The sequence below is a fragment of the Dermacentor silvarum genome, chromosome 3 (genome assembly GCF_013339745.2).
Source record: "Dermacentor silvarum isolate Dsil-2018 chromosome 3, BIME_Dsil_1.4, whole genome shotgun sequence".
In the NCBI taxonomy this organism is placed as follows: domain Eukaryota; kingdom Metazoa; phylum Arthropoda; class Arachnida; order Ixodida; family Ixodidae; genus Dermacentor; species Dermacentor silvarum.
This window is the reverse complement of record NC_051156.1, coordinates 210099844-210112593: the sequence shown is the minus strand read 5'-3', so window position 1 is coordinate 210112593 and position 12750 is coordinate 210099844. Positions and strand designations below refer to the sequence as shown.

The 12750-nt window shown below is 49.0% G+C and overlaps 2 protein-coding genes across 2 annotated transcripts in view; one reads left to right on the top strand and one right to left on the bottom strand.

Moving 5' to 3' along the window:
• LOC119446596 (sodium/hydrogen exchanger 3-like) overlaps positions 1-12750 on the top strand; it is a 411172-nt gene that overhangs the window by 269923 nt on the left and 128499 nt on the right. The window contains 1 exon segment of the mRNA XM_049664238.1: positions 11493-11708. Within this exon segment, the coding sequence (XP_049520195.1) occupies positions 11493-11708 (216 nt within the window).
• On the bottom strand, positions 5630-12696 carry LOC125944141 (uncharacterized). Its single transcript, XM_049664239.1, has 3 exons — positions 12585-12696; positions 9026-9449; positions 5630-6098 (listed from the first exon to the last, which is right to left on the bottom strand). The coding sequence occupies exons 2-3, from the start codon at positions 9272-9274 to the stop codon at positions 5871-5873; spliced, it is 477 nt and encodes a 158-aa protein (XP_049520196.1). The 5' UTR covers positions 9275-9449; positions 12585-12696; the 3' UTR covers positions 5630-5870.

The window sequence follows — 12750 nt, the reverse complement described above, 5'->3', positions numbered from 1 at the left end:
GTCATTTATTATTATTATTATTATTTTAGAAATCGTACGAACGCAAGTGGGCTTATGTCGCACGTTTCTCCGCCTGTCTCGTCTTCGCCGTCTCAAGCGCTGCTGTAGTCACCAGTCACGGTATTTTGAGTCGAAACACAAGTGCATATCTTCTAGACAAGCTAAGCCGCAGCGAACTTGTAGTTAAGTTCAGCTAATGGAAGCTCTTGCGGTCAAACTTTATTACCTGTTCTGCAACGTGTATACAATAAGTGGGTGTTGCATGGTACTGAACACCGCATCCGTGTCGTAGTTACCGTCGAGAACAGCGAAGAAAAAAGAAAGAGGATTCCGAAAGAAGTAAGATAACCAGCTGGTAAAAACACTCGCCTCTCATTGCGGGAAGGTCATCAGTCGTTAGTGCAGCACTTGCTGCACGCAATAAAATGTTGCTTGTCCCCGGGGTGTTGTTCGCCGTGCTCTGCTGCCCGCGCTTCAATCTGGGCTTCCCCCTCTTTTCGTTTTACGGCCTCTTTAACGCAAACACGAGCACACAACCGCGGTTTAGTACTTGGCTGTTAGGCACAGGAAGAGGCCTAGGCCGTTGGTAATGAACTCGTTACGTAACGAAATGAGCTGCTGCTGCGTCGTCAAAAAGTGCGTTAGAACTTCCTCAGTGAGACTGTCACCGAGGGAGCTGAGAAGTATTCATACTTCTGCGACGTTTTAATGACAGCAATTAGGCGTCTAATCAGCAGCAACAGCCGAACAGGAAAAAAAAAAAACACGAAGAGAATACAGTAGCGTATATTAGAAGAGCTAGGTTGAAAGCACACTGAAGACCCAACGTTGTGCCCCACGGTGGGTTGACTGCGTTTCTTCTTTCTTTCTTTCTTTCTTTCTTTCTTTCTTTCTTTCTTTCTTTCTTTCTTTCTTTCTTTCTCTCTCTCTCTCTTTCTTTGGACAGAACAGCAGTGGGAGCAGCTCTGAGCTGCGGTTGAATTTCCGTTGCATCTCTTTTCGGGGAATGCTCGTCAATTTATGAGCGTCAGCTGGTCCCGACTCGCAATTCAGTACTTGGATTGACGGCGGGAAGCGGCGGTGATCGATAGGTGCAAGCCTATAGTGTTCTCTCCAGAACAAACAAGTGACCGGGCACCCAGCTGTTATCTGGCTCAGGCCGGAATAATGCTTTTATCGCGAGCATTCCCAATTTCATGCTTTCGTATACAGTTGGACCGCGTCGCACGAATATCACTCTCAATCTCGTTCCACTTAGATTCCAGCTATAAAAGGGACATTTTTGCAAATATTTTTCACTTATACTTAAACGGAACGGCGTTCCACAATGAAATACTAAAATATTAGGGACGGCGTCCCGTGTATTCGAACTTTATACTCGTTAAAATCGTATAACAATTAATAAATGGTATGCAATATTCCAGTGAAATAAGCCACTGTTATTCGGAACAGTGTTCACCATACCTGTGCTTAGTATGTGGAACATTCTTTCACGCACGCGTAACTTGAACAATGCATAAGTATATGTGGATTCGTAAATCTTTCGACCCTGCATGCCTGTACTGGCCATTCCAACTAAGCACGTTACTTCTTATCCCTCATCCCACATTTGTTTTTTCTGAAAGTGTAGGCACCCGACTAAGCTTTCCCGTCTTTATACGGATGCGGATAGCCAGCGCGCCGAGGGCACGTGGAGTTAGTTTAACCGTTAGTTAGGTTACGTTACGTTACATTTCGTATGAGCATGACGTTACTCACATTGCTTGTGCACAAAGTATACAGTGTAACATTTCGAATTTGCACTAATGCCTGAGCGTGGAAGCGCGACAAAAAAATGTTTCGTTAGAACTCGTTGCTCGAGGAAAGCAATGCAGCTCATTAGAGACGCAGTGAAACGCTCAATTGAGCGTTCTTTCGGGCAGCGCGAACGAAAGTACCTAGAAACTTCGAAAGCTTCGAGAAGCTCGCAGCGCAGTCATCACTGTGTGCTTATCTTCAGTGCTTAAAAAGGAAGCTTTAACAGTCACACTGAGAAAGCAAGACAGTAGCTATGAAAACTGTTCGATGAGACCATCGCGGTTCTCAGTGTAAAGGGCTCGTAACGATGGAAACGGTGCCAGAGAGAGAGAGAGAGAAGAGAGAGAAAAAAAAAAAAGAGAAGGCAGGGATGGTAAGTAGAAAAATGTCTGGTTGGCTACCCTGCACTGGGGGAAGGGAAAATGAGATTATAAAGAAGGGAGACCGAAAGCTATAGAAATCACATGATCGAACAACGCGGTAAGGCACAAGACGAGCAGAAACACACAGTTGTATCGTGTCTTGCGTACTGTTTAATTGTGCGCTATGTAACCAACTGGCTTATCAAGCCAGCATTGAAAATTACTTAAAAGAAAGTAATTTGAGTAATACTTTGCGAAGCGAGGAGCGAGGTATTCTTGCGTTACTGCTTGGTTTGATAGAATACGCTTGTGATGCAACGGTAGTCGCCCATATACACACGTAATTCACACAGTTTTCAGTGCGATATCTCGTTGCTTTGATATTCCTTTATTTGCTTCAATGCGGCGCGGTGCTGCAGAGGCGAGATTATGGACGTCTGTACCTTGGGCTTTTTTCAACGGCACACCTACGTTCACACGAACCCGTCAAGATAGAGTTGAGATGGCTTGTCCGGCATTGAACCCGTTCGTCGGGTTCATCGGGAAAGGTTGCGTCGCCCCGCATTCAAGGGTTTGGTTGATTGACTCGCCGGACTCGTTTGTATAAGAAATACAAGTAAACGCAGTCGGGTGAGTCTGCGTTCGCCCGACTACCGTCTCGACCTGCTCGCGTCGAGCTCACGCAAAAGAAGCGTGTCTAAACTTGCTGCTATAAGAAGCATTCACGTGACGTCATCGTACGCCATTTTGTAGCAGTCCTAGGGAGGTATTCAGTAAGTGTATACCTAGTGGACATGTCCAATGCGTCTGCTGTTGAAGTTATGATTGGCTGGGCTGGGGTACGCGACCGCAGGAGCCAGACGTCACAGCCAATCAGCACTTCAGCAGCAGACGAAATGGACATGTCCACCAGGTGGACACTTACAGAGTACCCCCCCCCCCCCTCTCCCTATTGACTGTTTTCCACTGTGCTGCTTGAGATAAGCGGACCGAGATAAATCGTAATTTTTCACCGTGCTTGGCTCTACTACAACATGGCGGCCTCGATGGTGTAGTGTGTGCCTCCTATACTTTTATTACTACGTTTTCACAGCGCTGCCCGCGTTATGTCTATTCTTGAGACGCGTATTCTCTCCCTGTTCGATCACGCAGCATTGCGAACTGATCCTACACGCAACTATTGAAAAACTCTAAAATATACTCAAGACGGAAATTGAATTTGCGTTGGCGAGGCCCGCTGTTTCAGTGATGGTGTACTGCCCCCTTTCCCTGGGGCATCTCTGCCACCACTTCTGGCCAGTCGATCTCGGGACAGAGCACACGGGCCCGCAGTGCAAGAATTTGCACGTGCGTGGAGCGTGTGGGAGGACGTGTACTCCATTGTGATGCAAATGAGACGGCAGAGGTGTGCGCTGCTCTCTCAAATATTTTGTCGTTCTTCTGCTCGCTTGCCTGCCCTTGGCAGGACCAGTGCCGCGTGCGTGCCATATACGGCACCACTCGGCGATCTTTTCTATTTTTCTTTCTTTCAATCCCTGTCCGCCCCTTTCTACTTCCCCTGCCATCCGAGTTCGCCTCATTCTTCAGGCCACGCATGCCACCTCTGTCCGAGCGAATGAGCTTTCCATTGCACAGCGTTGCCTGGAATTCAATGAAAACTTAAAAGCAGGACTCGAGGAACAAATAGATTTGAATGCATTTTAATGAACTCTCGCACTGCAGTAAAAGCCTACTGTATAGCAGGAGGAGAAGTTATCAAACATGGCAGAGAGATCGGCCTGAGCTAGAATGCTCCGACCTGCTACCCTGCACAGGGGAAGGAGGAAATAGCAAACTTCATGACTGTTTCCTAGCCCCGCGGTACGCTTTTAACTCTTTGTATGTAAACTGAGTATGCTGGGAAGGAAACAACAACAATGAGCACGAATTACAAAATATGATTGAGGACCTCAACCGAGAAAGTGTAAGAGTGGGATTGAATATTATTATGCAGAAGACCAAGGTAATGTTCAATAGCCTGGCAAGAGAACAAGAATTCAGGGTCGCCAGTCAGCCTCTAGAGTATGTAAAGGAGTACCGTTTATCTAGGTCAAATACTCACCGGGGGCCCTGATAATGAGAAGGAAATTTACAGAAGAATAAAAGTAGGTTGGAGTGCATACGAAAGGCATTGCCAAATCCTGACTGGGAGCTTACCACTGTCGTTGAAAACAAAAGTGTGCAATCATTGCATTCTACCGGTGCTAGCATATGGGCCAGAAACGTGGAGGTTAACAAAGAAGCTCGAGAACAAGTTAAGGACCGCACAAAGAGCGATGGAACTAAAAATGCTAGGCCTAACGTTAAGAGACATGGAAGAGAGTGGTGTGGATCAGATAACAAACGGGGATAGCCGATATTCTAATGGACATTAATATAAGAACAATGGAGCTGGGCAGGCCATGTAATGCGTAGGATGGATACCCGGTGGACCATTAGAGTTACAGAAAGGGTACCAAGAGAAGGGAAGCGCAGTCGAGGACGGCAGAAAACTAGGTGGGGTGATGACGTTAAGAAATTTGCAGGTGCTAACTGAAACGCTTAAGGCTCATTCGCACTAGGCCGACACGACACCGATTTTGGTCTGCCAACTGATGGCGACAGCAGTTTACAGGACGGAATATGCTGTGGCCAAATGTTTAACGGAAGGAAAACGCTGTCGCCAACAGTCGGCAGACCAAAATCTGTGTCGTGTTGGCCTAGTGCGAATAAGCATTTACGGTGTAGGCGCAGATCTATTACAGAAGACTCGCTTTCGTTGCAACACCCTCGTCCTGACGTCTCTCTGGAAGAGATCCGCTCACTGGCTTGCACCAGGTTTCGTATTACTTGGAACAGCGGTGCCAGCACGTGTTATGGTCAGGATTAAAGTGATCCTCCTCGCTACCTTTTATTGGCAAGATAATCGTCTGTCAACATGGTGGTCGAGTTCAGAATTATCTCAGTCATAGCTAACGCAGCACACCACTCCGCCACGTACGCATTCAGGTAATTCCGTTTTTAACAAAACAGGTGAAACGTATACGCACCGTACGCGAAGCCAGAGATTCACGGCGTTTTGACCATCCACCGAGTTATTGAACGCGCATTTAAATGTAGTTACACTATATACACAAGCGTCTGAAAATTCGCTCTCATCGATATATTCGTAAACGGGAATCACACCCGTGACCTCGTACGCAGTAGCGAAGAAAGTATAGCCAACGGGTACCGCGGGAGTAACAACTACAAGTATGTCGTCGCGAGAATGCGGCGATGCTTAAGAAGCTAACGGTGCGTGTTTATGTATGAATTAATGCCACGCAGACACTCCTCTCGGCCACCTGACATCTTCAACGATTTGCCTACCAATACCCATGACCACTGCGGTTGTGCAAGCAGAGGCTGTGCAATTGCGAGAGTGCCGTCTGATCGATAAGCTCGTTTCGACGGCAAAAGGCGTTTATTGATGCCCTCAGCGCGATAGTGGTCAGCCACCACCAGATGTCAAGTGGAGGGGTGTGCCTTCCTGCACATGTTTTGGGCGGGAGTCAGTCAGTCTTTCTGCTGGAAACGCCGCCGCACCTTTTGCCCGGGGCCACACGGTGGTCAGCGCGGTGTCAAAGCTAGCTCTCTCAAGTCCCAGGTCTGGCCGTTTCTCAAGCGGATGGAAGGAAGCAGGGTTTGTCTGACCTAGTCGTCGGAAGAGTGGTGAGCCTTGGGCCTCGCCTTGGCCTTCCGGGGCCGATGCTTCTGACGCTTGAAGAAGGGCTTGCGGCCGAGCCGCCGGTGAATCCTGGCGACGAAGTTGTTGGCCCGGCTGCGGGCCGACTTGGCGACCGGCCGGCGGCCGCTTTTCTTCTTCTGCTGCCGGCCGAACACGGGCCTGCGGCGGCTCACCATGCGCTCTTCGACTCGAATCTGCGAGATGAGATGGAGCGATAAATCACCGCACTATAAGAGGGCTCAGCAATCATTTGACTGTCCTTCTGTGGAACGAACGAACCGTTCACAAACGAGGATGGAGTTTACGTGCTTACGTTACTATACTCGCGTCTCACTAAATTTCTGTACTGCAGCGAACGCTAGCGAAAAATTCAAGCGCTGTGCGAGTTCGTGCATGATCAGCTACCATAAAACCCAGCGAGGAAGACGCGTACGCAACAGACAAGAGGTACACAGGACGATCGCTGGACTCTCGGGTGTAAGCAAAAGGAGTCGCAGTTTCGCCCGAAAGGCGAAGCATCGATAGCGATATCAATCTAGTGGACAGCTATACGAAGTAAGGATAGTAATTTTATCGGCCGTGTAAACTTGTAAACATACTACAGTATCAACTTGTAAACAACTAAATTAACAAGCATGGTGTCACGCGCGCACAGGCAAACATGAGAACGTCACACTCGATGACCACGGACACTCGCTGTCGAAACGCTGGCGTGAGAAAACGCGGCTGCAGCAGCAGCGAGCGAAGTGACCTTCGGGCTGTTTATCGCTTTAACGCAAACTGAGCTCCGAGAACACGCAGCATGCACAAAGCTACGAGCCGCCGACTCTGCCCCCGGCGCAGATCGCTCTCAAGATACGGCCGCGCGACCGCGCGCAGTCGCCACATACGAAGTTGCAGCCGGAGTAGAATGCCGCCCCCCTCCCTCGTTTCCTCCCGATGTCTCGCAAAGGAAGATGGTGCGTGTCCTGCCCGCTTTCCTCTCTTTCGCGCGGGCGTGAACCGCGATCATCGGCTCCCCGCACACGCTTTCACACGCACATCGAGCATACGGCGCGCGACGAAGATTTTATTGCCCGTGGACTTTATGCGGAACCTCACGGCGACGCCGACGGTAGAAATGCACCTGCAGTGTCCATATAACTGCTATCGCAATAAAAGCGTGCGTTACGTCATCGCTTCTGAATTACTGCCCCTTCCTTAACTTTCGCTTCCGTTTGCCGCGTGGCCGTGCGTGTGAGTTATTTTGCATTGCAGGCATCGAGAAGGTGTCACATTTTCCTTAAAAGGGAAACAGGAATTTCACTTATTTGTAGATGCATTCGTAATCATTCTGTTGTTTACTAGAAATTCTACGAATTTCTGTACGGCATGGATGGCAGCAATGAAATCAATGTATTCTTAGTATATGCTGAATTTTCGTGTAACAAAAATAATAACACAGCCTCGCGAGAAAGAGGTACGCTCTAAATAATTCAGAAATGCTACTTCGTGAAGCATCTGCTTGGCTATGAGCGACGCTAATAGCCAAGCTGGGTCTATGAACAAATTTTAACCACCTGGATATCAATTAACTCCTGCCTAAATATAACTACATAAGAACTACAAATACGTTGTGGGGTACAGCTCCTCTAAACTGCACATTCTCTTGAGACGGACGCCGTAGTGGAGCGCTCCAGACTAAATATCGACCTTGAAATGTGGTTCTGCCTCAACAAAACTTCTTTCCTCGTAATTTTGTTGCGCCAGAACTACATTTCAAGCATGACCCAACTAGCTCAACATCGCATTCAGCTAAATTTCGACCACCGGAGGTTGTTCAAGAGGGAGCTTTAGCTCGGGCCCAACATCGACGCCGCCTATTCAGATACACGTAAAGCGCAGAAATGCTTTTGTGAGATGACCTCTCGGCGGATTTTAACGATATTTGTTGTATTTGAGAGGGAAAATTAAATTCTAGTGATTGTTGGTAGCGGAATTTCGATCTAGAGCATACGTTGTTTTACAGAGGTTGCCGAAAGCTGGTGAGTTTGAAAAAAAAAAAAAAAAACATAGACGCACGAAGTTTACACATTCGTACCACTGCTCCAAGAACATATATCGAAGTTCTCTAAACTGCATCCGTTAGAACATGCAATGCGGACAAATTTAATGTATTATTTATATCTTACTTGAATTCGTTACAATATTTACAAGGATTTTGCGAAAGTCCTACCCACATTTTGTGGTGTAATTGAGAGCCGCCCACGTGTAATACATTCCTTTCGCCCGCTTTAGATGCACTAGTACAGACGCGATTTACAGAATTGCGATATCATTTTCGTTGCCGAGTTACAGAGTTGTAAAGTTGATAGTTATCTTTTCTGAAAATTTGTTGTTTTCAACAATTTTTATTAAAGGAATTGACCTAAACCAGGAATCCACTTCCAACAGTCACTACATATTACCATTTTATTTTAAGTGCAACAAACTTCATCAACCTTGTTGCAGGGGTTGCCGAGAAAGAAATTTCTTTTCCCTGTATTGAGATAGGAGCCCCCGAGCTGAAGCTTCCTCTTAACGTGCACCCAAAGCACGATACAGCCAACCGCAAGAGTTCACAGACCACGGAACCTCAGAAAGCGATCGATTTCCGAGCAGCCTGCAACAGTAGTCAGTAAAACTCGTGCGCCAGCGGCGGGCGAGCGCCCGCGGGAGAAGGTGGCAGCGTGTGCTCCCCACAAACCGAGCATCACAATGTTGTTCACATATACTGGTAGAGGCTGTAAATGCGTCTACTAAGCGGCGTTGTGAGGCTGCCCAGATAACTCAGCTTTTTCTCAGATCTCGTGTTTTTGCCGGAGTGTTTTTCCACACCCGTGAGATTGCGGTCGCCGCGGCAGATAATCGAAGCTTCGACCTCGTGTTCAAGCAGCACACTGAAGAGCCGCAGAAACCGCGTAACCGCGGCGGGCATTTTGGCATTCCGCCGCCACCGGAATGCGTTTTCCGCAGGCGAGACTCGAATCCGCGAACTATAACTCGACAAGGGGCCGTCGTAGCGTCGTACAGCCAGCGCTGCGAGCGCAGGTAATAAAATAGGGAGGATACATCGCCATTGAGAATTAATGGTCTCGATTACCTGGTGCTGGGGCGGCAGCTGGAAGGGCAGCATGGCGCGCGGCGACCGATCGGGGTGCAGGCGGCGCATGACGACGTCCTGCGACTTGCGCGAGAGGAAGACCACGGCGAAGAGCGTGACCACGATGACCGAGATGACGGCGATCAGCATGAAGGTCATCACGCCGAACATGGCGACGCGCAGGCCCCGGCTGGGGCCCACGCGGCCGGCGGCCGCCGCCACCGCCTGCAGCGGCAGGGCCGCCGGCATCGGCCGGGGGGCCAGGCCCCGTGGCTCGGGCCCTTTCGCAGACGGCTCCAGGCTGGCGTCAGGGCCGTCGTGGTCTCTCGACACGACGGGCGAACACCGGGGCGGACCGTGCGCGTTGCTGTGGCAGCGCGTGCCTCGAGCGCCATGACGCTTTCTTCTTCGAACCGGCTGTGCTCTGGTCCCGTGCGCCGCAATGAGGGCAGTTTACAGGCAAAACTGAATAGTCTTTCAGTTTCGAAGCAGCCGTTATCTAATGGAAGATGAAGAAAGCAAGTTCGTAAGCATGATTTAAGATCGACCTGAAGGGAAGCTTAAAATTACAGAATTGCCAGCGAAAACCGAGGGTTCTAAAACTCAAAAGTAAATCGAAGACATCGGAAACACTGGTGAGGTCAACAAAGAGTCTCAAGAAGAAGGTCTGAGGAAAGATTTGTTTTGCCGAGATAACAAGGGAGCCTACTGAACGCACACACCGTTAATACGTGAATATATCTTGGTCTCACAAATCTGCCGTACAAAAATAAAGTTTATTCCTCCTCCTCGTCCCTTGGAGCAGTCAGATCTGGTACCGAGAATGGAGCTTGCGCTCGTGATGCACGGAGTTTCCTTTTTCTCTAAATTTTATTGACTTAGGCTTTGTGTAGCGTCCATTGAAGTGCATTTAAGCCTTTATCTGTAAGATTCGGAGAGTTTTTCGGTTTCCTACAACTCCTTAGGTCAGCTTCTGTCTTCGGCTTCACTGTGATACCCACTACAACCACGGCCACTGTTGGTCGAAATGTGTGCCATACAGACACTGGGTTGATGTTGCGCTGCGGTTGTCACAATGCTGCGTAAAAAAAAAAGGTGGCGCGCAGCTGCCGGGAGATGGCACTCGCATAGTATAATGTCCTCTGCTACACATTTGCGCCCGTGAAATCTCGTTCGAGCAGCAATTCCACACGCAAGTTTTGGCACTCCCTCAACTCGGTTCGGCCGTTCTCGGGTCCATATATGAAAGACTTGGGGAAGGTATTATCAGAGGCATGGGCTGGGGAAATATAAGTAGGCATTGGTGGACGCGCGTTTAGTATATATAATTGGAAATTCCCGCTGTACTTGCGAGAAAGACAATTAATGCAGGGATCTTAGGCACGCATTGACAACCGGCGACCTTCTGAAAACCTTCTTTTAGATCCACGGACAAAATACTCCGTGGGCCAGGCCATCAAATCTAGTGCGAATTTTTTTAGATAGAATGTTTATACTAGTGTAATATGTATTTGAGTTTATTTTCTTCGTTTTTTTTCATGCCTAAAAAATTAAATTATGGGGTTTTACGTGCCAAAACCAGCACATGCCTTTTCTCTTGATCATCATCACCTTCACTTTCTCCTTTTGTTCCCCTTCCCCATGTACGCTAAAGCTGAGCAACAGGATGTTTCTTGCAAATACTGTATGGGGCGACGTACATATATAACTTGTTGTCAATTAGCCATATGTCTAATAGTTTTCAGTTTGCTCAACTCGTAACGTCGCAGCTCTTTGTGCTTCTAACGGATAGTCATTGTCTCGGGGCAGCATGTCCGAAGTAGGTCACGCGCATCCGCTGCTGCAAACGCAGGGTCTGCAGAGCGCTTCAGACGGTTGGCATAGTGCAAGTGACGTCACGTGTAAATGCTGCCGCAACACAAAATTTGAAGACTTCCTCCACCCGAAAGCGAGATTGAGCGCGAGAACATTTTTAATATATGAAAAGCATAGAGGTCGGCCGGAAGAGGTTTGTCTCTGGCCTGCTTCCATACGAAGGGGGAAGAGAGAGAGAGATGGAGAAAGAGAAAAGATGTGTGGATGACGTTGATAGATAGCATACAGTGCAAATTGATAGTGTAGAGTGTACAGTACAGTGAAGTAGACATGGGGAGTATTATGACGCCTGCGTCGCACCGTAAGAGTGGCTTCTGGTCGATGCGAACGGAGCCGCGGTGGTCGGCAGGCAGGGAAGTCGGCGGAGTTCTAGGTGCCGACAAAAAGGCAAACATTTTGGTTCGCAAGGTCATTGCAGTGGATGGAGGGCGTAACCACGTATCCGCAACCAGCGGACTGTGGTGGATGTCGTTTATTGGCGATTTTCTCAGTGATTAAGAGCTTTAAGAGCAGGAGTCTCGGCTCAACCGCCCTGTAGTTGTCGCGCTCTGTCCGAGCCCACATCCAGTTAACTTTTCCTTGACACACGCAGGTTCCTGGCGAGAGCAGCGGTCCGGTCCGGCGGGCCTGTCTTCCCGGCTTCTGCACCGGCGTCACACGGGCGGCGCGCCGTCTCCGAACGACGTGCCGCTGCCCACAGTGGCCCCCGACGCCACTGCCATTGCCGCGGAATCAGCGCCGCGCAACGCCAGCAGGCCGCTGGCCAACGTGGACGCGTCGTCCACTGCCAACAAGTCCTCGCACCAAGGTATGCACTGAGTCAGGTGTCTTAAGACAGAGAAGAGCTGAAGAGATGGGGTATTGAGAGATCTCTCTTTCTTCACACTGTCCTGGAATGAGGGTGGAGGAACGGCAGATGTATTCGCGTTCCGCTTAGGACCGCGTGAATCGCCAGCTTGGCAGGCGCTGGGAGGGTTCGTCTTGGAAGAAATAGCAGAAAAGAAGGCGACACACAGTGCTAGTCGACAGAACAGGTGCCACTAACAACTGTATTCTCTTAAGTCTACGCAGGACGATATCTTGGAAATGTTTTCAATATTGTAGCGGTGTGATTCGAGCATTGGCATGGTGCGCTTGCGCTGTGGGGAACATATGTGTCCTTCGGTGCCCTCAGAAAATAACATTTTTAGTGCCATCTGTCCTGCCGTCTACTCGTGTATCGTCGTCTTTTGTGCCATTTCTCCCAAAATAAACCCGTGCCAAGTAGGTCAACAAGTCTTGCCGCTGGGAGTGTTTTCTAAGGGCACCTTCGAGTCGTCATCTCAGTGTTCCGGCAGCGTTGAACAGTTCATGTAAGGCAACGAAACAGCTAAGCTTAACGAAGAACGTAGTCCGGCTCCACTACAGGTGTATAATGAAGGCTCGCATTTACTTATGAGTCTGCTTATATTCTAAACGAATGCTGAGTGCTGTGTTTCAACGTTTTGTAAGCACTGCCGGGGGGTTTTAAAACGACGAGGTAAGAAAAAAAAACGCGAGATGCTTTCATGAAAGTTGGACAAGTAGTTTCTCCCTCAACGCTTAGAACGGCTCAATGGGAGTGCTTACGAGAGCATATCCAGCCGCGATGACCCAGTGAGCATGGCATTGAAGTAGCCGCAAAGTAAATAGCAGTGCTACGTACCGCACCTGACTTGTTCGCTGGATGACCGCTTCGGCCCCATCGTGAAGCAGTCAAGAAATGTGTCCACGGTCATCTTTACTGCAATATCGACAAATTTCTTCGACCACCTCTTGTTTCACGCGTTGGTCTGGACGCCAGCTAGTCACGCATTTAGGGAAGGAAAGTG